General features: G+C 44.7%; 2 protein-coding genes across 3 annotated transcripts in view; one reads left to right on the forward strand and one right to left on the reverse strand.

Moving 5' to 3' along the window:
* The window catches only part of MAPT (microtubule associated protein tau), an 81,339-nt gene extending 76,549 nt beyond the window's left edge, over window positions 1-4,790 (reverse strand). The window contains exons 1-2 of the mRNA XM_081167209.1: window positions 4,127-4,790; window positions 2,808-2,860 (exon numbers count right to left, since the gene is read on the reverse strand). The gene's annotated coding sequence lies outside the window, so the exon portion shown is untranslated. The remainder of the gene's footprint in view (window positions 1-2,807; window positions 2,861-4,126) is intronic.
* Window positions 4,791-4,973: 183 nt separating this feature from the next.
* On the forward strand, window positions 4,974-26,425 carry SLC25A39 (solute carrier family 25 member 39). Of its 2 annotated transcripts, XM_081167216.1 has the most exons (12): window positions 4,975-5,265; window positions 14,162-14,270; window positions 15,979-16,038; window positions 17,046-17,090; window positions 19,674-19,783; window positions 20,600-20,667; window positions 21,531-21,655; window positions 23,376-23,549; window positions 24,244-24,353; window positions 25,397-25,478; window positions 25,617-25,697; window positions 26,195-26,425. In XM_081167216.1, exons 2-12 carry the CDS (start codon window positions 14,174-14,176, stop codon window positions 26,311-26,313), a joined length of 1,071 nt encoding a protein of 356 aa, XP_081023342.1. In that variant the 5' UTR covers window positions 4,975-5,265; window positions 14,162-14,173; the 3' UTR covers window positions 26,314-26,425. The 2 variants fall into 2 exon arrangements, with proteins under 2 accessions (XP_081023343.1, XP_081023342.1); XM_081167217.1 differs by lacking the exon at window positions 17,046-17,090 and having other exon boundaries at window positions 4,974-5,265.
* Window positions 26,426-27,787: the final 1,362 nt, after the last annotated feature.

Here is a 27,787-nt window from a genome sequence, read left to right on the forward strand (position 1 = left end):
AAAAAGAAGAAGTATCCTTGGCAAATATTTCCCTTATATTAGAATATATATTATTTCAAGTTACACAAGTTAGAAACTCAACATGTATTTATTAGTTCACTGACCGGGTGATGGACCAGAATGAAAAGCAGGAGGAGACAGAGAAACTGACAACACATTGTAGCAAAGATGCTAGTGAGAAAATTTGTTTCCCAAATATGAGTAGATGTGAATTAGAAGTTGAATGCTACCATTTGAAACATGAAACCTGCTACAAATTCTCAACAGTGTCAGTATGATGGACAGTGTGTTGCCCTTCCAGCCCCACATGTAGGAACAGAACCAACACCAGGTTACTTTAGAACCAGCCCTGCCACTCCTGATACAAAAAGTAGCAGTGGGGATATAGTTTAATTGAATTCATAGCTGCTAGGAATTCATTATTGAAGGGTTAAATATTTCAAATCTTAACAATTTTCTTTGGCTCCAAACATTCAAGTTCCATAGTGCTTCAAGAAATGGATACAATAGCCCCATTGTTATTCCCTTTAGCCTCCTAACAACCTTATGAGACAGGATATTCCAAGGCTCTCTATGAACTTTAGGGATCAGCAGATATTGAAACATGGATCTCCTACAACCAAATTTAATCTAGTGTAGCATATGGTTATCCAATATGCAAATTATGTCAGTGATATGCATTTTTGTTAACCACATACACTATGGTTCATTATATATTTACAGTAAGGCCTTCAGTTATTAATCAGATGGCCACCCGTCACTAAAGTATATTATTGTGATACTATGCTCTATCCAGTGTCAGTATATAGCAATTAAACTGCCCCCCCACCCAGTTATAGCTGTCTATAATAAACATAGCAGCTCCTGAAGTATAGCAGACAGGATCAAGCTACCAGTACTTTTGTTGTCAGAAGTCAGACCACCATCCGTGAATGGGCTACTGACTTGCAAGTTGCTGGTTGCTGAGATACTTGCAAATAATGATGGACTACATGGATCCTTATCGTCATCTGATGTTGAATTTAACAACTTATGTGGAAGTGTTCTGGGGATAACATGAAATAGTAAGCCTTGCCTGTTAAAAGGAAATACTCAGTGGACAGATGAGGTTTTCAGTGGTAATGTGGCAAAATAGTTTCAGCAAACTTTGTTGTTGTTTAGTCGTTTAGTCGTGTCCGACTCTTCATGACCCCATGGACCAGAGCACACCAGGCAACTTACTCAGACATATAATTTATGTACCTAGATTTGATGTAATCAGTCCCAAGGAGACACCTTGGAGGGGCTGCTTAGATCAGGGCAAGGGGTAGGAGAAGCCTATTGACAATGCTGGATTGGGAAAGCTGCATGGGGCCACAACAATCTAAGAGCTGTGGGAGCTAGAATGCAGATGAGGAGGGTCACAGTGGGTTTTCATCCCGATGCCCCATTTCAGTCGCACACCCACTTTTGACTCAAAGGCAGCCCCTGCCTGCCATGCCTCCTGTACCACTGGAGCCTTCGCCTCCCACAGCCTGTGCCTCTCTGCTCTTCAAGGAGGCATTTGATTCCCATTCTGGCTCTAAGACAGCACTGTCAGGATCCTGTCACCTAGGACGCAAAGATTCCAGCACCAGTGTGAATAGACAGCTCATGTTCAGCCCACCAGAAAGAGTGCCTGCTTGCTTGCTCAATCTAAAGACACATTCCACTCACTATGCAGAAGCTGTGCTTGCCCTATGCTTTTATAATAGGAGCCCAGGGGGCATGTCAGCTGTTGGATCAACGTATCAGCTTGCTAACCTTGCCATGCACCTGCTGTGCTAGTGACCCATGCTTTGCTTATGTACCATACTGATTTGAACAATTTTTTTTTAATTAAAAAACAAAATCTGTGTCCAAGTACTTTGTCCAGTGCAAGCTATGACACTGGGTTTTAAAATACTTATTGACTATATATTTATTTTAAAGTGATTGTTTTATGTATATTTCTTTTTATTTGGTTTGTTGGTTTTAATTGTGCTCTATCTACTATTTTATTTGTGCACTGCTTAAAGAGTTTTTTTGAATAAGGGATTAATAAATTTTATGAATAAGAAAAGATACTCTTAATTTGTAAGTGTAACATTACAGTCTTTCAAATAAAAAGAGTAATACATACAGGTCTGAAATCATTATCTTAACTTGTAATGCTAGCTGAAATTTCTGTACAGTAGCGAGTTTCTGTACACTGCTCTGGTTTGCCAGAAATGACTTACGGTAGTTATGCTGGCCACATGACCTGGAAGCCTTCTGTGGACAAACGCCGGCTCCCTCGGCCAATAGAACGCGATGAGCATACAACCCCAGAGTCATCCGTTGCTGGACCTAACGGTCAGGGGAACCTTTCCCTTTAGTGAGTTTGAGGTTAGACTAAATGGGGTTTTGGGATTCCCTCCAATTCTGTGGCAATATAGCTATAAGATGGGATTCTGTAGAAAAAGATACTGCTAAAAAGGTCAAACAAGTTTCTTTATTAAGGAAATAACTTAGGTCTGTTAAGCATCTGCTGTGTTACATAACCTAGGACAATGTGTTGTGACAAACTAATAAGTGGAGATACTTCCCAACAGTTTACATAGGACTTCCGGTGAACTATGTCCTAACCTTGCTCCCAGTTTCATATATGGGCCAAAGGCACTTGGGAAAAGGTTAAAATAACTGAAACAACAGCCTTATCTGCAGAGCATTGGAATATCAGTTATCTGAAGGTTGTTGGCTGAAGTGCAGAAAACTGTGAACCGTAGAGGGGTACACAAATGTTACACACGAGAATAACGTTGATTTACCAGCCTTAGCTGAAACATCTTTTCATCACACAGTTTAAGAGTGAGCTCACTTTCTGTAAAGGAAGAGTGTAAATAAATTATGAAAGCCATAGGAGTGTGACGTGATTGGTGCGGAGACAGCAAGTATTTAACAGAAGTACAAGCCTCAGCACATTTACAGTGAGTTTCTGTTAAGAGTGTGGGTGGAGACTTTGATATGGTATCCCCAAGTCCTTTGATATGGTATCCCCAACTCCTCTGGAACTTCCTTCCCCAGGAGTTCTCTATGATTCCTTCACTACTTGCATTTAGGGCAGTCAAAACTTTTCTTTTTTATCAGGTTTTTGAGCCATCCTAGATATCTGGGCTGCTGTGAGTTTTGTTGTTGTGTTCATATTGTTTTTACTGATTTTAATGTGTGCCACTCTGATCTCTTGAGGGCAGAGAGGATATAAATTACTTTAAATAGAAAAATAAAATATAGCGACAAGCAGCAGTGTGAACACTAGCTCTGTAAGGCTGTGTCTGTAGAGTGAGAGAGATGAGGCTCTTTGTAGTGTGCCAGAGTATAAACAGATGTTCTCCAGTGAGGGAAGTGAGGATAATCTCAGCATAGGAGCAAACATATTTCATATGAATGAGAATGACCCCCAACTGTATGAGCTGAAATTGAAGCAGCATGAATGGTGAGTCTGAGTGTCACTGCAAAGGAATATACTGTAGTGGGGTCAAAGAGTGGCAAATGGGTAAGCAGGTGTAAGGAAAAAGGGTGCCTCAACAAGTGCAATGTGAATATGAAGCTGTGTAGAAGTGAACTTCACAGTAAGATTTCCATGAACCTAAATGAGTGTTTTGGAGTATGAGCACCAGTATTTCATGAGGCTAGGAAGATGAGCTTTTGAGAGGTGAAAAGTGTTTTAACAGAGGCATTGGTTCCCGTGGCCAGCCCACCCATTAGGCCAGCTGAGCTGACCACCTCAGGCGGCAGTATCCAGCCTCTAAGGTAAGCATCGCCTGCAGCCGCAGTGACAGCAGCGGATGCAACACACTCTTTGGAGTCTTGGTTGGCAACCTCCTTGGCAGCCCCTCTCCCCATGCTGCCTCTACAGCAGCCTCTTGATGAATAGGAGGCACTGCTGATCTCCTCCCACCCCTAGGGAGGAAATAGTGAGGGCTGCCCTCTGGGGTCTCCTGAGCTCTGCACCCACCCACTTCAACCATCAGGTAAGGTTGATTTGACACCCCCTGCTTGTTTCCGCTGTGGATCTTCACTCCTGCCTTGTTTTCAATGTAGATCTGCATTCCCTCCCCCTTTGTTTCCAATGTAGGTCTTCACTCACCCCTTCCTTCCTGGCAGGTTGGGGGCACCATTTTGTTATTTGGCCTCAGGTGCCAAAATGCCTTGGGCAGGCCCTGTTGGTTGGTTCCCTGCTTCTATACACATTTTGTGTCGACACACGCGTGATGGTCCAACGAGTTATGAAAATCCCCACCTCAGCAAAACCTATTTACCAGAGGAGAAAGTGGTGCGGGTATAAAAAAGCAAAGTCAAAAGCAGTCTGGTGGGTGCAGTGTCGTTTTGGACTTTTTTTTTAACCTAAAGTCCAAGCCCTACCTCACAGGATTGCTTTGGGAATAAAAAGGTAAGGCTACACAGACCATCCCAAGCTCTGGAGAAGGCGAAGGCAGAATGAAAATGTAATACAGAAGCTGCCTTCAACTGTGGAGTGTGTGCTGGCGAGGAGTTATGGTCCCCCTCCAAGTGAAATGGGGGGGGGGCATAAAAGTGTTCCAGAGCCTGCATAAAAATATGGAAGAAGCGCTGAGGAGAAAGCATTTCGAGAGAGGGAGGGCTAAGTGAGAACTAAGAGCCGTGCAAGGCTGAGGAGAAACCACCTCCAAGTGCTGGGCCTTAGGCCTCGACTACGCCTGGCTGCCTTTGCCTGCCTAACTGAGCGCGAACTACGCTGACAGCAAGAAAAGAACGGCGAGCGAGGCTCGAGCCAGATAAACCGTTGGGCGCTTTCAAAAAACCCCTCACAAAACCCCACCTCAGAGGGTGGCGCGTTAAAGCCCCGCCCCTTTTTCGGCACGAGGCACAGCCGATTGCATCACAGACCGACGGGCGCGCGGGCGGGGTAAGACAGACGCGCGCGAGATCTCCCTCCCCACCCCCACCCCGCCATCACATTGTACAGGAAGTACTGCTGGAGCCGCTTCCGGGGCGGCTGGAGTGACGGGACGACGTCCCGTCCTCTGAGTCCTCGGTACTGAGAGGGTTTCCTTCTGGTGCCTCGGTTTCAAAAGCCGCCGCGATCCGTTTCTTTCTTTTTTTAAAAAAATAAAAAAGGCCCGAGAAGGCGGCAAATGGGCTTGCTGAAAGGCGCCGTTGTTTTGGATTCGCGCTGGGCCTTCCCGAGGGCGCCCGTCGTTCCTGGACGGAGCTGGGAGACGACCAGCACGTGGCTGGGATGAGTAGGTGAGTGGGGGCCCCGTGGCGGGCCTGTGGGGAGGGGAGAGATGGCGGGGGGGGGTAGGTCGTCCGTGTCTGTGTGTCGGTCTGTGTTGGGGGTGGGGGTCTGCCTTTGTGCCCAGGTGAGAGTGGGTGGCGGTGAGGGTTGAGCAACGGAGGAGGACGAGGAGGAAGAAGAAGGAGCCGACCTGGAGGACGAGAAGGAGCCCACCTGGATCAGGCGAAGGGCTCACCGATTCCAGGATCCAGCTTGTAGCAGCGGCCGTCCAAATGTCTCCTTTAAAAACTGCAGGCAAATCGGGAAGGTGACGGACTCTCCCTCTTTCCCATGCTCCTAGTACTCTAGGTATACTGCGCCTGAACATGGAGGTTTGATCGAGCCCTTATGAATTAGCAGCCCCTGTTGGGCATGCCCAGCACGAATTTTATCAGATCATTTAAAAGAGAAGAGGAACACTTGATTCGAGTTTGTTTGTTTTTTAAAAGTAAATTTACTGTAGATGGGTGATAACTTTAAAAGAAAATTAAACAGATTTACCAACGGTGTAAACACGATTCCAGGAATATATATATATATTCCAGGAATATATATATATATATATTCCAGGAATATATATATATATATATTCCAGGAATATATATATATATATATATATATATATATATATATATATATAGTGAATGTATGCTAAGTAGTGATAATATTTGGCTAGGCTTCTATTTACCGTACTTGGTACGTGGAATGTGTGTTGCAACATTTGAGATTGTTCTAGTATTTATATCATTGTAGTATTTAAGTGCAGTATTGATGTCATTGAACAATTCTTGTATATTCTGTATAATTTGCTTTAAAAAAGTGTAAGAGGGGCATTTTGTCTTCCCTCCCCATGCCTTTTCCATCCATTGAAATGTATTGCTTTATACTGTATGTTATCACAATATGAAATAAAAGAAAAGTTGTAAGTCATCACAGCATAAATTTTGTTCCCCTCCATACGACAAATGTAATGAAAAGTAAAACAAGATTAATCAGAACCTGTAAATAAAACCTGGTAGTCAACCCTTCAAATAGTGGAATTATGAAGTCCAAGTAAGCCATTAATTTGCTGAGGTTTACTATTTCTCATTTCCAGGCTTTTCATGAAGGAGTAGCATGCTTGACCGGGCCCAAGCCTTGACACAAAATCGGAAAGATAGGTGCAGTGCAAATTTTGTTTTTCAAAGCATCCAATTCTTCTCTGTCCCGGTGTGTAGAAGGAGTGCAGAATTGGAAGCTTGCAGCCTGAGTCCAGATTGCCATCTTCAGTGGTGATATAACTCAGGCTAGGTCCCATAAGAGGAAGGAACAACGTCTGTTCTACTTCCTATGCCTGCTGAAGGTGTGTGGCAGCTAGAAGCAGCAGCTCGATCTGTGTTGATCACAGAGGTAGTGCAGCCAGCTGCAGCTGCTCCATACTGAGCCCCAAACAACATGGAGACCTGTGAGTGGGGACTCAGCTTGGAGTTTGTCAACCTGTTTAAACCTCTTTGGTAAGGCAAATTGTGTAGCAAAAGATGGAAACCCCTTTGGTAAAAAGATGGGTGGGAAGGAATGTGTCTTGAAAAGTGAGGATTGGTGAAGAGGTTTATGCCTGGAGTAGTGAGGCAAGGATGGTGGTATAGTAGTCACTGTTGTTTGTATCCTAAAAACTAAAAAAAACCACTCAGGCTTCCTTTATTTAATGACATATGGTGGGGGTGGGGAATGGGCAGTTAGATTTCTTTTGGTAGCTGGTAAAAATGGGGTTGTGGTTGGGTGGTGCTTTTTTTAGTGCTATCAAATAACAGTCTTTCATTTTTACAGTACTGATACATAATTTTTTAGGCAAGCAGTGTGTCTAGACCAGGTATAGGCAAACTCAGCCCTCCAGATGTTTTGGGACGACAACTTACATCATCCCTAGCTAACAGGACCAGTGGTCAAGGATGATGGGAGTTGTAGTCCCAAAACATCTGGAGGGCTGAGTTTGCTTATGCCTGGTCTAGACATGTGTGCTGGGAAATGCACCCCCCCAAAAAAAATGTTCTTTGAATCCGTGGTTTGAGAACTGTTAATCTGCCTCTGGGATGAAGGTGTTCATGTGCAGATGGATAAGTGGTAGACGGACTGTAGTTTTGTGTGGTCTACCTTTTCATCTTCCTGACTCTCTGTATTCCAACGATGTGTTAAGTGCATTCTCCAGATCTTTTAACAGTAAGTAATCTAACTAATGTGATGCTAAGGATGCACTCTTCCTTAAAAAACATAAGCAGGTTATTAGATCAGATCTAGATCTACGTAGCCCAACATCCCTTGCAAAAATCCCAGCAAACTGCAGGCTATAGGTTATCAAAAACTGATCTGTAGTCCACCAATAGATTACAGTTCTCACACCTGCTCTAGATACTGAGAAATGAGGCACTGTGTGTGAGAGAGAAGGTATGTGGCAACTATTTTTTTAATTGTATTTTTATTGATTTTTCCAATAAAAAGACAAAAACAAAAAATGATACATAGCACTGTAAACACCCTTATATACATATTTTCCAAAATGAAAACTAATAAGCAAAAAGAAAAATTAGAAGATATATAAGAAAACAAACAAAAGAAAAGAAAAAAATACTTTTCATAACCAGAAATATTACCAAATTCTTGCTGCAAACACTGCAGTATATAAATCTTAGTTACAATATTTTAAAAGACTTCCACCGCCTTCACCACACGTCTCTTAGTTATCTTGCTCGCATTTATATCTGTTCTTTGGTCATTTCTCTTCCTTAGATTCCTTCATAATCAATCAAATCTTTATGTTCTCTGTATTCTTCACAAGGTTAGTCTAGACACAACCAAACTTTCATATTTGAGCCCTGCATGTATAAGTAATCATTTAAACATTTCAATTGTTTCTGAATTATAATTTTTGATTTATGCCTAGAATTGGAGGGAGATAAGCAGATATATCTGACTGGGTGCATGCTTCTGTAATTTTTAAGTGGCCTGTGGTTCAGGAGAGGCTTTATAGTTGAGATCAGTATTTGTGTGGCCTCCAAATAGTCAATGAGCTTTAAGTTATAGTACAGTTGAGACATTTGGAGGTCAGAACTAGAGAAGCATGCTTTTGCTGGGATCTGAGCCAGTATGGGAAGGCGGGGGATGGGGTGGGTCAGTCAAAGTCACTGCATAATTGTTCCTTGACCCTTGACTGTGGAGTAAATGTTTAAAATGCTTGGTAGCACAACTTTGTCTTTTATTGTGTAGAAAGATGAACTTTGCAATCCAATTAATTACTGTTTTTATTGCTGTTATTAAAGATTGCAGAAGTGCCTAGAAGCCTTTGGAAGCTGTGTGGGAAAAGTTATTTATTTATAGGTGGGACAAGCTGGAGTACAATGTCTAGAAAGCCTGCATGAATTGCAAAATCTAATTTCTTTCTCCATAGTTAGTGAATTTGTGCTTTTAAAAACCTCTAAGCTTGCCATCTAATCCTGATTATTGCTTTTTTGGAGCATGATCTTCTGGCAGGACAAATAATGTTGCTGACATAATAAATAAGAATCTGAATATAATTTGTGACTCAAATATGAGAGAGAAGGCTTATTTTAAATATACAGTGGTACCTCGAGTTACAAACACCTCAGGTTATAAATGCTTCAGATTACAAACTCCGCTAACCTGGAAGAGTTGAGTTGAGAACTTTGCCCCAGGATGAGAACAGAAATTGTGTGCTGGTGCTGCAGCGGCAGCAAGAGGCCCCATTAGCGCAAGCACGCCTCTAGTTAAGAACAGTTTCAGGTTAAGAATGGACCTCTGGAACAAATTAAGTTCGTAACTAGAGGTACCACTGTACCAGCACCTTTCCAACTTCCTCAGTTTGAACAACCAGTGGAAACCAGCTTCGGGATTTAAACACCAGATCCTAGGCATGTTAAAAACTAATTTTTGACTTTGAGATTATCTACAAACTGTTATTAAAGATTCCCCCAGAGAATCCAGGGAATTGTAGCATTATCAGGATGCTGAGAATTGTCTGCTAGAGATCTATAGCACCACTTGCACAACTACTACCCAGTGACGATAGAGAAGTGAGGTCTTTCGCTTCATAGGGAACTTTTTTCAGCCCAAGCACCACATTCCTTTCTGGGCAGCCTTTGCGGGGGCTATACTCTAGTGCAGTGTTTCTCAAACTAGTGCCCCCAGCTGTTGTTGGACTACAACTCCCATCATCCCTAGTTAGCAGGACCAGTGGTCAGGGGTGATGCGTGTTGTAGTCCAACAACAGCTGAGGACACAAGTTTGAGAAACTGTCCTAGTGGTAGGTGGAGCCAGAGGCAAAAGTGGCCAGAGTAATGAATCTCAACTTACTAACCTACCTTGATATGGTAGGCTAGTTTCTCTACCCATGCACATACCCCTTTCTATCCTCCATTCAGAAAATCAAAAAGCATTGTCAGAGGTCACAGACACATTCCAGCCCAGCAAACACTCAAGGAAGCAACAGCCTTGAGAGGGGGTGTGGCTAGGGAGAGTTAGAGGGTCAGGTAGGAGCCTGGACCGGTGTTAGAAACTGGCATAGGAAAACTAGGTGCCAAGTGGCTCCTGGGACTTGGGTTGTGGACGCCAAAGCGACATGTTTAGGTGCCATTTTGTTTCCTGCCACACTATCCCACAGACCATCTGATTTGCCCAGCAGTGTAGCAGCAGAATTTTTTTTTAATTGCCAGCAAATCAGGTGTTCTGCAGGGTAGCATGGCAGCAAAAGACACACATCTTTTGCTGCCATGGTACCCAGCAGACCAGCTGACTGCAGCCAGGCAGGTGGAGATGTTAGGTGTTAAAGGTGGCGCCCAGACATCTCCACCCAGTCGCAAAAGGCCTGTTGCCAGCCGCAAAGTGCAACTGGCTCCCGGCTCATTTCAGAAGTGTGTTGCATGTGTTTCCATATCTAGTTGGTTTTCAAGGAAAAAATGGATGAGCATGTGTTAGGGTTTTTAAAAATATAGCCTATCCCATCTCTGAGTTGATTGATTGCAGTTATAGCCTACCTTTTCCTCCAAGGAGCTCAAGGTGACATAGTATATGGTTCTCTTCCCCCCTGTTTTGTTTCACAACCCTGGGAGAGGTAAGTTAAGCTGAGAGACTGTGACTGGTCCCATGTCACCCTGTGAGCTTCATGGCCAAGTGGGGATTTTGCTGGGAATCTCAGGTGAGATACCTGCACAGTGGAAGTTGCTTCCAGTACCAGTCACCACACAGAAGCAGAGAAAGGTTCAGATGGTTTACTGTTGCAGAAAATAAGGCTCCGTAAAACAGTTATGGACGTAGATATACACAGCTTGTAGGCTTTTGCAGATACAAATACATATGGATCCATGCAAGTACAAAGTATCTCTGTTGCTCTAAATAAGTCCAGCAATTCAGGACGTAATACTGGACAACTGACTGGCTTACCCACTTACAGATAGACACCACTGAGCTGATATGCATTAATCACACATTGTTGGGGCACTGGGCCATTACCATAGCGATTAGAACATATGGGGCTGCTGCATATATCTGCATTGCATGGGGTTGGACTAGATGATCCTCTGAGTACCTTCCAACTCTGTAGTTCTATGATTATATGATCCATGGGGTGATTTACGCTCCTGACGTATAGTAACCTCTTCTTATGTCCAGTTACTCCAGCAGAACCGTGGTCTCCCAGTCCTAGTCCAACCCTCTAACCACTACACCACATTGGCTATACAGTTAGAGATGGGGATTAGCTGATTGGGTGATCCCCCCCCCCTGCCTTAACAAAGGAGTAGTAAACCTCAGTCTGTGTTGTACCACTGCTGTAGGAGGAGGAATTACTTGACTGAATGTTCCTCCATATGGAATTATCTTCATGTAGGAACACTGGATATCAAGGAGGCTATAACCTTTGTTTATGCAGAGAGAGAGGCACTTGGTTATTTCCACACCTGCACCCTGCAGTTGTGCAGCCCAGAGTACGATGCTGTTCTTAAAAACTGCAAGATGCCCAGCTCTCCATTTTGTTCACCAACTCACACAAACCCTATGCTGTACTAGCTCCCCACAAAGTGTTCAGTATTTGCGCAAATTCCTTTTGCTTCTGTGGGCATTTGTGATGCATACTGACATCCCTGGACTGGGTGTGGCCTACATTTCCCCCCTGCCCAGCTGATCCTGCCAGGGCAGAATGTGCTTTTGAAGCTTCTTTCAGTTAATTCTGGGCTGCTGTGCTTGCATGCAAAATGCCTTGAGTCTGTGTTAAAGCATGGTAAGGTAAGAAACGGAGTGTTTTCTAGGATGTACATCCCAGCTCAATAAAGAGCTTAAGGGATTTCTTTTCACTGAATTATTGGGGGCTGGCGTCACACAGAGGGTTGAGCTGGAGCAGCTTTGCCACTTGGCTGCTCACCTAGGCAAGTAGCAGTTGCACCTGGGTAATCCGTCCAATTGTACCCACCTTCATCCTCGGCAGTGCTGAAAGACAGCATTAAATTGCAATGTGCATGGGGTTAATCGGCTTTGTGATTGAAGGTCTTTGTTTTCTGCACTCTCGGAGATAAGAACACAGAGAAGGAACTCTTCTGGCTGCCGTGCTGTTTGCCCTAGGAGAGAGAGAAGAAACAGTGACAGTGCTGTCTGTTCCACTTCCTCATACCGTGTTTGTGTGCATGTGTAGACACGGGAGGAAGAACCCCTGCTAAAGTAGTGGGCTAGAGACAGAAGAATGGAGGCATGCAGAATGATTCCATCAGCTTGCAATAGCACAGAGATGTTGGTGAGCTTCAGATTGTGAGAGGGACAGTAGGGCATGACGACCACAAAATTACTGCATACTGCATACTTCTTGCCCTGTCCAATTTGCTGAGTCATTCTGAAGATAACCTGAGATAAGAATTTTAATGCACGTTCCCCCAATGTAGAAGTGCTATAGAAGTGGTGATGTTTCAAAATCTGTTTCATTAGAAACGAATAGGAGACTGAGGCCTAAATGCAATTTCATAACTGAGTTTGAGGATCTCCTTTTCCAAAACCACACACTATTCCCTGCACTGTGTTGACCTGCTTCTGGGCTTGTAGAGGTTTTAAAAACCATATGGATGGGTATGGGCTGTGCCTGTGCTATAGCTTCAGCATTTTTAAAATTTACATTAAAAAACAATAGAAAAACAAGTATATTATTCCCATTGTTATTTGATGGACATTTCTGCTTCTGTAATCCAGTTACTCTATCTAGAATCAAAACTCTTTGAGTTTTGTAAATAATCGAATACCGTACTACTTTCCCCCCTCAAGCCTGCACACTGAACGGCTCTGTTCAAAATGAAGCAGGGTGATGGTGGTGTTAAGAGTTTTATCCCAACCCTTTTGCAAGTAGCTCGGAGGCTCTTCCTTATCAGCTGCCAGCTAGCATCATCCTGCCCCCTTCTGAAAAGCTGATTGTATAAGCAGCATGTGCAGTCGAGAAGCCTCACCCCTTTCTGTAGCTGTGCAGATAATAGCTGTCAACTAGGACTGGATGTGAAAGCCCATGTTGGGTGGGGTTTCTTGCAGGTCTGGACAGCAATCAAGGAGATTGGGCACAAGGAATGTGCCAGTACATTAGAACCCACTTGTGACCCATGCATAATATAGGCAGTTGCCTGTGGCATCTGAAAACTTGAAGCCAATTTCATGTTTGTAACTAAACCCCATGCAACTCAAGGGCTGAATAATCCTATATAAGATTGTGCCATAAGCCTTCATAAAATAATGACCGCAGACTGAACAATGGGCACTAATTCATTGTACTGCTGTAGTTGAGCACTTCAACTTGTAAGCTGCCTGTAAATATAACAGCTGTAATTTTTTGTGATTATGCCCTTTGTGGTTGCAAATTCAGATTCCTTTTGAATCAGATACTCTTTTGAAGGTAGGATGCTTAAACATTTTTCAGGCTAGAAGAAACAGCTTATTGAGCTGCCTTTCCATTAACATTATTTTCTTGGGAAGGTTGCATTTCCCCCCTGTAAATTGTTGTGATGTCTTGCATAGTGAAGCACTGTAGTAATTTTGCAAAGGGAAAAGGCTTGAGCACCATTATCCATGTTCTAAGAGGCTTTGCTGGACTTCCGTAAAAATAATGATGATGATTATGATAATAATACACATACGCAGACGCTGTTTGAGTCGAGAGAGGAAGATGCTTGTTTAGTTTATAAATACAGTAGTTTATTGCTGATTTTATTTTTTTGAAAGGTTTAAATAGTTGTTTGTAACAGTTTTTGCTGATAATTTAACTGGTTTTTGTTTTTGTTTTTTCGTAAACTGCTTTGAGGTTTTAACAATCAAGCGGTGTATATATTTTATTAGATAGATAATGTACTTTTCTGTGTAAAGATGCCCCCTATTTTGGGGGCTCAAATTAAAGAAAATGGGGGGAGAGGAGTTTCGGGGTGTGTGTGGAAATTACGCACGGTTGTTGAGCTTTTTTTGGGGGGGGGTTGCCGTAAATCGCTCACCCGCACACGTCCAAAAATCTGCCTCTCGTCTGTCCCCTCACTGGTCGAAGATTCTAATCGCCCGCCCAATTGCCGCAGAATCAGCCAATCAACACCAGCCATTGACACAGCAACCAATAACATGACCAATAGTTGTTGACAGCCACGGCAGCAACCAATCAAACGTCCACCCTATGCACTGTCCATGTATAAGATGACCCACCACTTTTTAGCATAATTTTTAACGAAGAAACCTAGTCTTATGCACGGAAAAGTATGGTAGATAGATAGATAGAGCAGACCAGCAGCATTAAAATGGCTACCTTAGAAAGCATTGCTCCTGCAATCATGTTGCAGCTGACTTATGACAGGCCCTATCGTTGTTTTACAGGTGAGCAGCACAATGACTGAAAAATCATCTGGGAATATGCAGGGGGGCATCACCCCCATGCAGCAGATGCTGGCATCTGGAACTGGGGCCCTCTTCACCTCTCTTTTTGGTAGGTACCCTGCATTTATCTGCAGTTTTTCCTGGGCCAGTTCAAGTGACATGGATGCATACCAAAAATGTGCGGTGACTAGAAGGCGTGGTTTGCACTTCTGTATGCAGCTTCAACTAGCCTGGCTCATTTTCCTTCCTGTGTATGCCTCATGTTTTGCTGCCCCATTGCTGCTGGCCACCTTGTCTACGGTCTGGCATTGTGAAAATGTGGATGTGCATTGAAAAATAAGGAACTGGACTTGCGGAGAAGTAGTTACATAACTGGTTCGTCACTTGTGCAAACTGGGCCTGTTTACTGTCAACCAACACCATGGCCGTGTGGTTAGGATGGTATAAAGTAGCCTTTTGCCATTAATTGTTTGATTGGGATGCACCAAGGAGAGCACTGCTTCTCTTGTGCCCAGTCATAGTATCTTAGATTGAACAATTTGGGCCCTGTTCACATGTGATGTTCATCACTCAAGTACTGCGCCAATAGCTGGTGACTGTTATGTAGTTTCACTTTGCCTCTGCCACAATACTTCCCATTAGAGGCAATGTGCATGTTCATTAGCAAGTCAGATGGTGCACCTATGAACCAGTCCTTAGTCCAGCTTTTCTCAAACTTCTGGTAGTTGAAACGCACTTTCTTCTGAATAAAAAGTGAAGGCACACATCACTCTTGCATCCAAAAATCTTTGCCTGGAGGTGGAAGAATCTCTTCTCAGGGAGGGAAATACAGTGGTACCTCGGGTTACAGACGCTTCAGGTTACAGACTCCGCTAACCCAGAAATAGTACCCCAGGTTAAGAACTTTGTTTCAGGATGAGAATAGAAATCGCGCGGCAGCAGCGGGAGGCCCCATTAGCTAAAGTGGTACCTCAGGTTAAGAACATTTAAGTACAGACCTCCAGAACAAATTAAGTTCTTAACCCGAGGTACCACTGTATTTCCAGCACAGTTGCTGCACCTGTACTCATTTGCCAGGTTCCAGGGCGGTTCCCTTGAGAGTGTGTTCCTTTGAAGTTCAAGCAGTACATTGCCATTCCTTCCTTCAGGTAAACATAATCCAAGAGTACAGCAACATACCAGATCGCCAGGTTCACCCAGGTGCATTGCCACATCTTTTAAACTTACTTTGCAGGAGTAGGGGTAGCATAGTGTTTGATATCTTTCTTTCCCCTTCCCTCACTCACAAAAGTAGATGCACCCATTCATAAGGTGAGTGGGGAGCAAAAGGAAGGAAATTTTAACCTCACGTTGTGTTATATTCAGAAAGCATCTTTAGGGATCTTCCCAGTGGCTTCTCTGCACCTATCCAAACCCGCTTCTCTCTGATCCTCTAGCTCTGGGATACTGGGCATATGTCTGTTCTGTTCTGTAAAATGTGCTGTATTATTATTATTATTATTATTATTATTATTATTATTATTATTATTAATTAAATACCCCTCCCACGTGACTGGATTTCCCCAGCCACTCTGCATCATAATAATAATAATAATAATAATAATAATAATAATAATAGTAGTAGTAAACTTTTATTTGTATCCTGTCCTCTCCGGCCGAGACTTTGCTCAGGGCGGCTAACATCAAATATATAACATTGGTATAAAATCAAACAATAATTAAATTACCTCCTAAAAACAAGTCAGGATCAAATCTAAAAACATGAAGCATTAAAAAAACTCTTGATATAAACAGTCCCTTTCGTGTTGTGCTTTCAGTCACACCCTTGGATGTGGTGAAGATCCGATTGCAGGCTCAGAGGACACCTTTCTCTAAAGGTAAGCAATTCTTCCTTTTTGGACTGGAAGCCATTAGGGAGGAACCTTCCATCTCTTGGATGCCGTTGGCCTTGGACAGCTGCCTTAAATTTCAAAACTGCTTTAACATACATAAAAGCTCTGTGGGCTTGGAGCCAACCTTAAAGTTCAAGAAAAGCCCTTGGTGCAGAGCTTTCTGGAACTGTACTTCAGAACGCAACCAGAGAGTGGGGGCTTCCATGTTTAAATGCTGTCCCTCAACCCAGAAGAATCCCTTGTACAGAAACTCCCTCCAGAATGAGGGAGTTTTTGATTGGGGGCGGCATTCAAACCTGCAACTTTCCCCACCTCTGTTCCTGGAGGACTCTACTGTTTTTCCCATATGATGAAAATTCACCCTTAAAGGCAGTGCACTGCTAGGGCTTCATTGTGAGTGGCTCTGGACTGGACTGTAGCTTGCTTTGTAGTGTATCATGCTGAGTGGTTTGATAACCACGGCCTCTTGAGTCATTTTGCTCAGCCCATAACCGGCTTGTGCCCGTATGTTAGTGGGACTTGACAAAATTGTTTAACCCTCCTGATGAACATTAAGCCATCTATCTCTTTCCATCCTCGATGTCTTACCTTGGAGCAGTGCCCCATATCTGTTGGAAGCCCTCCTCAGGTTACCAGAAAACCTGTGGCTTTCTAAATATTCTTGGACTCTGACTCTCTCATCAGCCTCCGCCAGCATCGCCAGCAATCAAGGATGATGGGAGTTGTAGTCCAACAACATCTGAAAGGCCACAGGCTTTCCCATCGTTGCCCCAAAACATTTGGATCTAGAAAATTATGGGTTAAAAAAAATAGCCAGGTGCATGGGGGAAGTCACAATCTGTATTGCAGGCTGTATTGCACAATCTTTTTGCAGCCAGAGTCCCCAGACAGCTACTTCTTAGCCACTGCATCAACTAAGGGTCCTCATGTCCCTTCAGCTGTTCTTCCTCCCTCACCTCTCTCTAAGTATTTCCATGTTATGTCTTTTTCAGTGTTTTCAGTACAGTGTATGCCCTGGAGCATTCAGCAGCCCAAATGTGAGTATATCAGATGCTTTCCCATATAAGCTGCCATTCTCTTTGGATGCAGCTCTGACCCCTTTACTATTTCCATGAGCATCTGGTTGGCTACTGTGAGAGCCATGTGGGACTAGATGGGCCTTTGGCCTGATCTAGCAGCGCTCCTCTTTGCATACTGTTCATGCTCCCAAAGAGAGTGCTGGGAGCTGGTTCTTCCTTCCCCTGCCTTCCAGCTCTCACGATCTTATCCCTCCTTCACCAAAGGCGCTGGTGTTCATCTGTCTTCGTTGTATTCCTGGCACAGAGCATTCAGAAGAACGTGTTAGGGCTCAAATTGTGCTGGGATGCCCGTGTCGGCTTCTTCTCAAATATCCCCATGCGCACCTCACCTGGCCCTTCCTCTCTTGATGCGTTAATGTCTGCAGATCTCCTCTGCCAAGAAAAGTAAAAATAGTTGTGGTAGCCCTTCATAACATGCCATCACTGTCTTGGTGGAAACCAGAACATCAGAATAATAAGGTATCCCTGATGTCCCAGAGATGGGGTGCAGGGAGAATGACTTGAGGTGCTCACCAATTTTATTTCCCTGTCTTGTTATGTTCTACTAAGTAAGTTCATCTTCCCCATGTTTCACCAATTTGTCCATCCTTGTTCAGAGGCATTGGATGGGGTGAGCATGGCCTAATTTGTCCCTTTTGGTGCTGCTGATCTAAATATTTCTGCCTTGGGCCTGCTTCATAGCATCATAGTGTGTGATATTTGTATGAATACCTCATTGTAGATGCTGGTGCAAGTCTGCAGCTTCTTGAGTCCAAAGCAACGTTGTGACTTTTGTGAGCTCGGCACATATTGTGGCTGCAGGGGGAAGACCTGCATATTTGAACGTTCCCTCGCAAATAGAAAGTTAGTGCTTTCTCCTCACAGATAGAAAGTCAGCACATCAGGGGTAAGGGTTGTACCCTAACCACCTCCCTAAAGTACCATCTTTCAAGCTCAGCCAGTCATTAAATGTTGGCATGCTCCTTTTACTGCCAGTGGTCCACCATTGCTTTTGTTTGGGACTGCCACAGCTAGAGATGCCCTCTCTGGCTCATAAAATGATACCATCTCATTATATCAAAGAATAGCACTCTCCTGTTTAGTACCTCTTCCATGTGGAAAGGCTGCAGCTTCCCCTCTCCTGTGAGCTCTCTCCGGAGTTGAGATGCATGTAATTGGGCCCTTGTGTATTCTGCCTCTTGTGTATTATTCCCCTCTGCCCAGCCATGAATTCTCTTAGCAGAAATAATAAGTGTCTTCAGATATGTTTTAATTTTACACAATTCATTCTGCTTCCACAAAATCTTCAGTTTTGAACCTCTTTTCTTGTGCTTTTTTTGTTGCTGCTAATAAAGGATGTGAAAAGTCCTTTCCATTTTTCTTTGCAGCCATGCAAGCTAGAATGCCTGTTTATTTTTAGCAAAAACTGAGCATCGCTGCATGCTGAATTGAACATTGGGTAGCACAGAATATATCTGGCTCTGCATGTTGTATTGGTGGGTAGAAAGCTGTTCCCACCTTCTATTTTTAACTGTTGCAAGCATTTTGTCTCCTCTGTGTGCATCTCCTTCTTTTCCTTCCCGTGTCCCATAACTTTTGTGTCTCTTTGCTTTAATCCCTTTAATTTATGTCTGGTTGAAGGGAGTAGCTGTGTGTTGGGGTTGGTGGCCCTGATGTTGCCCTCTGGGGAGCAGGTGATGGCTTCATGGGTAGACAACTCGAATATAGCATGTCCAGAATATTTCAGATTTGTGAGGACACAGTTCTGTCTTCATGAAAACAGCCTATTTATCTTCTTCTGCAACCTGCTCTTGGGTCTATTGCATCTGCTATGACTTAAGTCTGAAAACATCTAACTTTTCAATGCCTCAGATGGACAATAGATGTTTTATACAGCACCCAATTAACTTGCACATTCATTACTACAGGGATTCCATGATTATTGATACAAATACCTTTTTAAAAAACCACTGACCTGTCCTTCATGACCAAAAGCTGAGAATGGAACCAGAAAACTCCTTCTGATAATTAGATCTTGGGACAAACAAGGTCTAGCTGTCTTTTATCACGTCCTGCTAGATTTTCACACTAGGGAAACGTCTGAGAGATGAGTAATTTTGGTTTTGGTACAGAAATTCCCAAAGCTGGGAGGAGTTTTCAGCAAGGTCCAAACATGAGGAAAACGGCTCTTTACTATTATTTATTTATTATTTTATATTCCACTGTTCTGAATGCAAATCCATCCAGAAATGCTGAACTGCATTTAAAAACAAAACTGTTTGCTATTTATATAGCCACCCCATGTGACAGTTCATAAAGCAAAAACAACAACATTGGAAATACAGTATGAAACACTAATAACTGTAACTATTTAAAATAAAAGTAAAAAAAGCATTACTGCTGCAGGATTCAGCATGAGCCTGAGATTGACAGGCACGTGTGTTCAGGAGCAGGTGACAAATTGGAAATGAGGGAGCAGTCAAGAACACCTGATTTCTGGTGACACAACAGCCCCCGCCCTCCTCTGAGTGCTGTTCCTTCTTGTCTCCCTGTCCTCCACAGGGAAATGCTTCCTTTACTGCAATGGCCTCATGGACCACCTATATGTGTGTCAGAATGGAAACAGTTGCACGGCCTGGTATAAGACGCCTACTCGCTTCACGGGCACTTTGGTAAGGGTCTGCGTGATGAAGGGCTGGACCATCTTCCACTGGAAGGCCTTACAGTTTGAGTTGGCTATATAACCCAGGTGGAGGGTGGGTGGCTGAAAATGTGGCAAAGACATAGATCAGGTTGCTATCCCCCACCCCCGTTAAATATATATAAAAGGCCTCTAGATAAATTGCTTTAGGGACTTATAAGAGTATGGCTGGGGTTGACCTGAGGCGTGACTGTCTACACCCTCATAAGGTGATGTGAAGTAGGGAACTGGAGGGACATAGGTGTGCTGCTCCCTCCCATCAGCCAGGATAGCTCACTTAGTTAGAGCACGGTGCTGGTAACACCAAGGTTGCAGGTTTGATCCCCATATGGGACAGCCACATATTCCTGCATTGCAGGGGGTCGGACAAGATGGTCCACAGGGCCCCTCCAACTGTGATTCTGTGATCTGTAGCCAAGGTTTGTTCTTTGTTCTGGGGTAAAACCAAATCCCGTGTTGTTCCAGGAGTATATACATGTGCAGGTGCCCATGCGACACTGTGGGAGATGAGGAAGGAGAAGCTTCTTCCATGCAGGGCAGTTTGGAGCAATGAAGGGGTGGGTTGGGAAAGGGTTAAGCACCCCTTTGTGCTGCCCCCTCACCCGCCCCTGCAGCTGCTTCCCTGCCAAAGCTGGGTTTTTTTCCTTGTAAGAACCAGGCCTCTTGGGAGCTCATTAAAGGGGTTTTTGTATGACTTCTAGTTCAGCAGTGTGGCTCAGCTTCAGGGTTTTATTCTGACCAACTGCTCTCTCCTTCACTGTCCGCCCTTGCCTCTTGTTTCTTCCAGGACGCTTTTGTGAAGATAATACGCTATGAGGGCATCCGATCCTTATGGAGCGGCCTTCCACCCACCCTGTGAGTGTGGACATAAGTTACACGCAATTAAATTTAAATCCCAAGGTGCACAATCTCGGGAAGTAACACACTTACTGTTGTTTTAAAACAACCTTTTTGGCCTGGCAGGCCAGATCTTCATCTGTCCACACCCCCATAGGCTGACTGTGACAGCTGGGTGGGACGACCCACTTGTCACTCACATGATGTCAGTTGATTGACACATGGGTTGTCCTGCCCCACCTGTCCAAGTCCCTTGTGCAGCACTTCCCAAGTGTCCACAGTCTGCCCAGTGCTTGGGAACAGCAGTGCAGTTTACTAACCCTTCCTTTAAAAGCACTATTAACATTTTATCATTTTTATTGCAATGTATGATTCCCATCAGTTTGTTGCCCTAGCAGATCCTGTACTGCCTTTGGAGCGTTCCACATCCCCAAAAACATTGAATTAGGGAATAGCTTCAAGAAGGAAGCCTGGTGGTCACACTTGGTTGTCTGGTCTGCTAGTGTGTGTCTGCACACATCTGCTTGAACATGCGGTATGGGCATGTACTCCCAAGAAAGCCATCTTTGGGCAATTACATGATTTAGAAGCAACAAACACAGTTTTACAGCATATAAAGTAACCCAGTGAAAGGTGTGGAAGCTTCCTGCCAAGGTAAAGAAGTGAGAAGGGAGATCTCCAGTCTCTCGTTTCTTTGCTGCTTTCTCTCAGCACTGCTCACTGAATTGTGAATTCTTATCCGCGTGATCAGAATTCTTGATGGTCTTATGGGCAATGTCAGATTTGCAGCGCATTGGCATTGGAAGTAATGGGGTTCTACACGGGCATGCACACTGTACTTTATGGGACCATGGCACTTAATACCCACAACTTTTTAACAGGGTGATGGCTGTCCCTGCCACTGTTATCTACTTCACTAGCTACGATCAACTACGCGACTTATTGCGTGCCAAGTTGGACAGCCAAGCACGGTACATCCCACTAGTGGCTGGAGCTGTTGCCAGATGTGAGTATCACCTCTCCTGTGTTTGTATATTTGCAGGAGCAGCCTGCCTTTCTGCTTTTAATTAAATGCACATATTGTAAACCACTAGTTTTTCAGAGTGCAGGCGTCGTCCCTCCCCGTATAGGCACGCTGCTAGGAAACAAACAAATAATTCAATTCGAACCTGGAAATTGTGAGAGTTGGAGAGTCCTCGTTGCTTGCAAGGAAACCGTCTCCAAAGCCAGAAGACGACAATCAGTGCAGGCAGAGGAAGCCCCAAAGAGACTGGAAGCACAGTCAGGCTTTGTTTAAGCTGCTCGGCCTCCCTGCCTAACAGCAGATGGCGTGCGGTAGTGCGGCGTCTTCTCCTCCTCCCAGCCTCCAGTCATGCCCAGAGCTTCAGTTCTAATTGTGGATATTTTTGGTTACATTATTTTCGGTCTGAATTTGAGAGAGAGGGTGTTTAAATGGTGTTTAGAGAGTGCTCCCCACTTACACGATTTTCACATACGTGTGTGGGGCCCCAGAACATAACCTACACATAAGGGGTGGGGGACACCTGTACTTATTATTTCCCTAGTGTTTGTAGATGCCAATCTCCATTTTTGGAAGACTTTATGTTTACAAAAGGGATCTTCTGGAGAATAGGATGTTTGGAAGCATTTTAGAGGTTTGAATTACATGTGCCATATAAATGCTCAAGACAGGAAGTGGACGTGATGCCTTCCATATATTTTGGACTACTTCTCCCATCATTCCTGACCATTGGCCATTCTGGCTGAGGCTTTAGGAATTGTAGTCCAATAAGATCTGGAGTGCACAACATTGGCTGTCCCCAAATATATAAAGATCCTAGCTGCTGTGCATCTAAAGTACACAGGTCTGGAAGGGTGGACATATGTCTTGTTTTGAGTCAAGAGAGGAAAAAGGGCTGCCTTACCACTGGATGGATGGAAATAGATTAGGAGGGAAACCATTACTGCTAGCTTGTATGAAAGAGATTTTGCTGAACGAGCTTCAGAAGTAGGAGCGTGAGAAGGAGCGAGCGAGATGGAGAGAGAGAGACTGACAGTTTCTGCAGGATACTGGGAGAGGGGAACTGAAGTGCAGGTGGGGACCGTCCTTCCACCACCACCCCTTCTCAAAAAATAGACCACGTTGAGAGATGGCAATATGACGGCAGGTTACAGGAGTGGATGTGTAGGATGTAAAATGAGGATAGATGCCACAGTTATGCCTTCCTTAGAAAGCCATTCATTGCCTTTCTTGTTCACCACCAGACCACAAATGAACAATTATTCAGGGCAGATCTCCACCAACTCTTCTTTCTCTCCCCGCCCCCTCAAAAATCTATTTTTGACAGCCAGAATTGCAGACTCTGTGTTCAGATATAAGCTACCTTTTGGCTCCTAGATCTGAATGACTAGGAACAGGGTTGAAAAATCAGATTCCTACCCTACTCATTGCTACCTTGTCAGATCTTACTGACCAGGGGAAAGCTGGAATACTGAGCTAGATGGCATTTCAGTGAAACCTACTACTTCAATTCCCACATTTTCCGACGCCCAAGCACCTAAAGGCTTCCTCAGTTTACATGCCAATGGCATTGTAATCGATGACTGCCAGTCAACTCTTCTGCATGCACGTGTCTTCCAATAGGTCTTTGCAGTGGAGGAGCTGGGAACTGCCTTGATTAAACTCGGGCTTGATTTCATGTGCTGCTCTGGTCTCTCTTCCCTAGTGGGTGCAGTGACAGTGATCAGCCCATTGGAACTCATCCGAACAAAGATGCAATCCCGACAGTTGAGCTACCGGGAACTGCGTGTCTGCATCCAGTCTGCTGTGGCCCAGGATGGATGGTTCTCTCTCTGGAGGGGCTGGGGGCCCACAGTTCTGCGGGATGTTCCCTTCTCAGGTATGGAAGTGACACAGGGAAGGGAGCAGAGAGCAGTAACGAGAGGGTTTGGAAGACATTGCATACAGACATCTGGGAGGAGCTAGGCATGTTTTGTTTTCTGAGCAAAGGTTATGCAAGGCAGCTGCTTTCAAGATACCCAAAAAATCAGACTGTTCTCTCCCCTCAAAAGGGTTCATCATCAACTTATTGAGTACAACGTCTTAAGGACAGCAGTGCATCGTTACTTTATAATACCCACGAAAGTTGCAGAATCTCCACCAGTTTGGTTTTTTTAAAAAGGGCTTGGACAAACACCTTTCCTTTGCCCAGGATATTCTGCTATTGCAGGGGGTGGAGAAATATGATCCATTCCCACTTGGAGATAGACACACTAGATGGTGTGTGGGTCTCTTGCCTCCGGCCTGTTTGAGTGAATCCAGAACCCTGATAAGAGTTTTAACACCCGTTTTGTGGAACTGCCCTGCCATTATGAAGGCTGGCATATGAATTCCTCTGAACAAATCAATATTACCATTAGATCTGGGCAAAGGGTCACACACAGGGATTCTGGACAGAGAGGGGGAGAGCTGCAGCTCTAGCAAGCAAGCACACCTTCCCCCTGCTACCAAAAAGGAAGCACATTCAGCTTTCTGCGACCTGCAGTTCCCCTCCCTCCTTTGACGATCTGTCTCTTCCTCTTTCCCCCCCACAGCTCTGTACTGGTATAACTATGAACTGGTGAAGGACTGGTTGTGCACCCGATTCTGTCTTACCGAGGCCACCTTCATGGTCAGCTTTGCAGCTGGTGCCATTTCTGGCACGGTGAGTGCCGGCGCTTGACAGTTCTTTCCAGTGGCCTTGAGAGGTTGCCCAACCAGAGAGAGATGCGAGGCAGAGCGGCCTGCTGAGCAATCTTCTCTTTAACTGTGACTCCGGGAGCCTCTTAACCAGTCCGCTTTCTGCAGCCAGGAAGGCTGTAAAGATGGTGGCCTTCTTTCTTTATTTCTTCTGTGTTGGCCAGCAGAAGTGAATGTTAGCATGCTGCTTATTGTTAAGCATCGGCCTTCTTAGCTCAGTGATGGGAGCGAATGGTGTATTTGCAGCATTTGTAAAATGTAGCTAATGTGACAGATTTTAATGATGCGCCTCTGGAGTAGGGAACATTCCTCAATCTGGTCATGAATAATGTTCTGAAGGCTGCATTCCAGTGGTGGGTGGAGCCAGGAGGAAAACTGGGTGGAGCCATGGCTGTGAACTTGCTGGTTAGCTCCGTTGGTTGGAGCATGGTGCTGATAACGCCAAAGTCACAGGTTTGATCCCCATATGGGTACATATTCCTGCATTGCAGAGGGTTGGACTAGATGATCCATGGGGTCCCTTCCAGCTCTACAATTCTATAATTCTATTCCTGATGCACAGATAGGGCCTTTACCATTACTTACTTATCGCAAACCATTTTTCCTTCTCCGTGTGCATTCTGAACAGTAGATTCTTCATCAGTGAAGGAGGATACCTAAAATGGATTTTATCTTCTCCCATTCGCTCCAGGGAGGGGGTGGTGGCGTGCATTTATGCAGATTCAGAAAACTTTGTCCCCTTTGGGTGTTGGAGGCACTGCCAATTCTATTCCTACCTGCTCCAAGACAGGGTGCTTTTCTTCAGAGCTGCTCCTTGTTTCAGCGCAACAGCTCTTTCCCTCCCCTCTATTTCCCACCTCTTTTCTTTGCAAACATTTAGGCAACTAGAGTGGTAAAGGAGGCCCTAACTTCCCCACCCCAGTAGACAAAAGAGAGCGCTTTACCTCAAGCCAAGGGAAGAATCTTGCTAGTAGTGATGGCTAATAGATGACCCTTCCTATTCCCCAGGTGGCTGCTATCCTGACACTGCCCTTTGACGTGGTGAAGACCCAGCGACAAATTCAGCTGGGAGACATGGAGACACTCCAAGGTGAGGCGCAGGAAGCTACCTGGGGCTGCTATCATTAAGCCTGGCTAACTTTTTTGTTACGGCTGCTGCAAGTGAAAAGAGAAGCAAGGAATAAAAATGTGAACTACATAATGTCATATACTTTTTCTCCCTGCTCAGTTGCTACTCCCAGATCCTCCTCCACCTGGCTGCTTATGCAGAAGATTCGAGCAGAATCTGGCACCCGAGGACTCTTTGCAGGTGACTTACATTTCCGTTTACTGCTTGCTATTCTCTGTGCTGTGCGACAGCACCTCTCTAGAATAGTAGTAGTATTATTATTACTTGCCCTTCACCAGCAGGTCCTAATAATAAATATAGGGTGAGATTTGTAGCTATAAGACTATGATTGAAATCTCTCAACTAAAAACGCCCTAGAAAGTTGGGCATTCTGTTCCATCTCAGCCTCATTTCCCTGTAGCTGCACTTTAAAAGATCCCCCCTACTTTGAACACACCGCGATGCGTTGTGTGTTTGAGTCGCATGTGGTCAAGGCAGTGGTATGTGTGCCAAATTCAGAAGCTGGCCAAGCACTTGCACACTCTTTCCTCGCCTTATTAGAGCAGGCAGCAAACCGTTCACCATGGAGATGGGATAAATTATTGAACGTAGGTAGTCCTGTTCCCTTTCCTTCTTCCCAGCCTGTCTGACAGGTTTGTTTATTCTTCTCTCCTTCCCCCTGCCAAAATGGCCCACAGGTTTCCTGCCTCGGGTGATCAAGGTGGCCCCCGCCTGCGCCATCATGATCAGCACATACGAATTTGGCAAGGCCTTCTTCCAGAAAATGAACCAGGAACGGCAGCTTGACAACGTATGAAGGCCATGGAAAGATCCTCCATTTTTCAGACGGACCAAAGCCACATTGGTGGCAGGGAGAATGGACATATTTCAGAAGAGTGAAAGAGGAAAAACAAAGTTTGTGAACTCGTGGTCTGAGTAAGGTGGATCCAGTCGTGGTCACTGTCAGTTAAGGGTTGAGAAGACCATACCTAGGAAACATTTTGTTCTCTTTTCTTGTAGGACGTGTCTCCTGTCAGACAAATCCCAGGTGCCTTCCAGCTCGCTTCTACCCTTCTCCTTTCCCTTTTGCTGGGGAGCAGTTCAGTGATTTGAATCTCTTAGCTGCTGCACTCCTTGCCCCCTTCCTCCCCACCCTAGAGCCATTGTTACATTTTGCTGTTGGGATGCTGTCATGTTTGGACCTTTTTACGCCTTTCATCTGAAGAGCAGAACGTTCTCTTTAGCCTTGCCCAGAATCGAGAGAATCTCTAGCTACAACTGGCTGCCTGTTAGGTCCCAAACAGAACGTGACTTTATTTACTTTAAACCAGAAAGGGACGAAAGGAAAAAGAGGAAGAAGCAGGCTAGCCATGGCATTCCAAAAGGAGGTGGTTGTTTTTTTTAAAAAAATGTTTTTTGCTGCATGCAATCAGTGTGCGTGTGGCCCTCCAAAAGGCTTCAAGCTGCTGTAGATGGAAACAGACGGGCAACTCCATCCCTGCCTTAAGTGTCTGTAGGCCTGCATGCCTTCCGCTCCACCACATGATCCTTTCTGCGCATGATGGATATTCTGGCTCACGCTGCAGCCAAACACTGGACATTGGGGGTCCCAGAAAACAAAACACTGGCTTGGACACTCAGGATTCTCCCACCTCTTCCCTTGACACTTCTATGGGCAGCAAGTCTTCACACCCTAGATAATGAGTAGCGCGGGCACAAAGGAATTAAACGTTGTGTTCTCCCCTTGCAGTCTTCCATAGCATCTGCTCTGTTAAAAGGGGGGCTGAAATCTCAGCCAGGCCAAAAGTTTGTTTTGATGCCAGAGACTTGAAAGTGGCACCCTTTAGCAGCTGCTCGGCTTCCCCCTTTCTGTGCTGTTAACTTATGTGCCTGTTGCTTACATTCTTGTGGAAAGGTTCAGGAGGCTTTTTCTTAAATAAAGTCACATTTTAAACAAAGAAACAAAAAATTCTAGCAGAGGCCACCAGGAGAGGATTGCTTGTTCATCCATGTTTTGTGTATTAGGAATTTCTGGTCTAGCTCTTCTCTTGTCTTCTTTTGGAACAGGAGTGGGGAATGTTTTGGCCCAGTCAGCTATTTGTCCCAACCCCTCCCTGTCAATTTCAGATTATTGGCTGGTATGTTGTCCTGCACACCTATCGGAAGGCCTTGCACAAGGAAGCAGTGTGCAGATCTCTCTGAAAACACGGTGCTCAACCCTTCTGAAGCACTGAGCAAAGGGGCTGGCCAAGCTGCTTTCTCTAGGGATTGGCTGAGGCCTTGGGTTCCCC

This window comes from Podarcis bocagei, assembly GCF_964188305.1.
Source record: "Podarcis bocagei genome assembly, chromosome: 13".
In the NCBI taxonomy this organism is placed as follows: domain Eukaryota; kingdom Metazoa; phylum Chordata; class Lepidosauria; order Squamata; family Lacertidae; genus Podarcis; species Podarcis bocagei.

Excerpts from the sequence above, each read along its gene's own strand:
- SLC25A39 (XM_081167216.1), top strand. The coding sequence starts at position 14,174 with ATGACTGAAAAATCATCTGGGAATATGCAGGGGGGCATCACCCCCATG. Across the intron at positions 19,784-20,599 it reads CTCGCTTCACGGGCACTTTG|GACGCTTTTGTGAAGATAAT; the intron begins GTAAGGGTCTGC and ends TGTTTCTTCCAG. Across the intron at positions 23,550-24,243 it reads GCGGGATGTTCCCTTCTCAG|CTCTGTACTGGTATAACTAT; the intron begins GTATGGAAGTGA and ends TCCCCCCCACAG.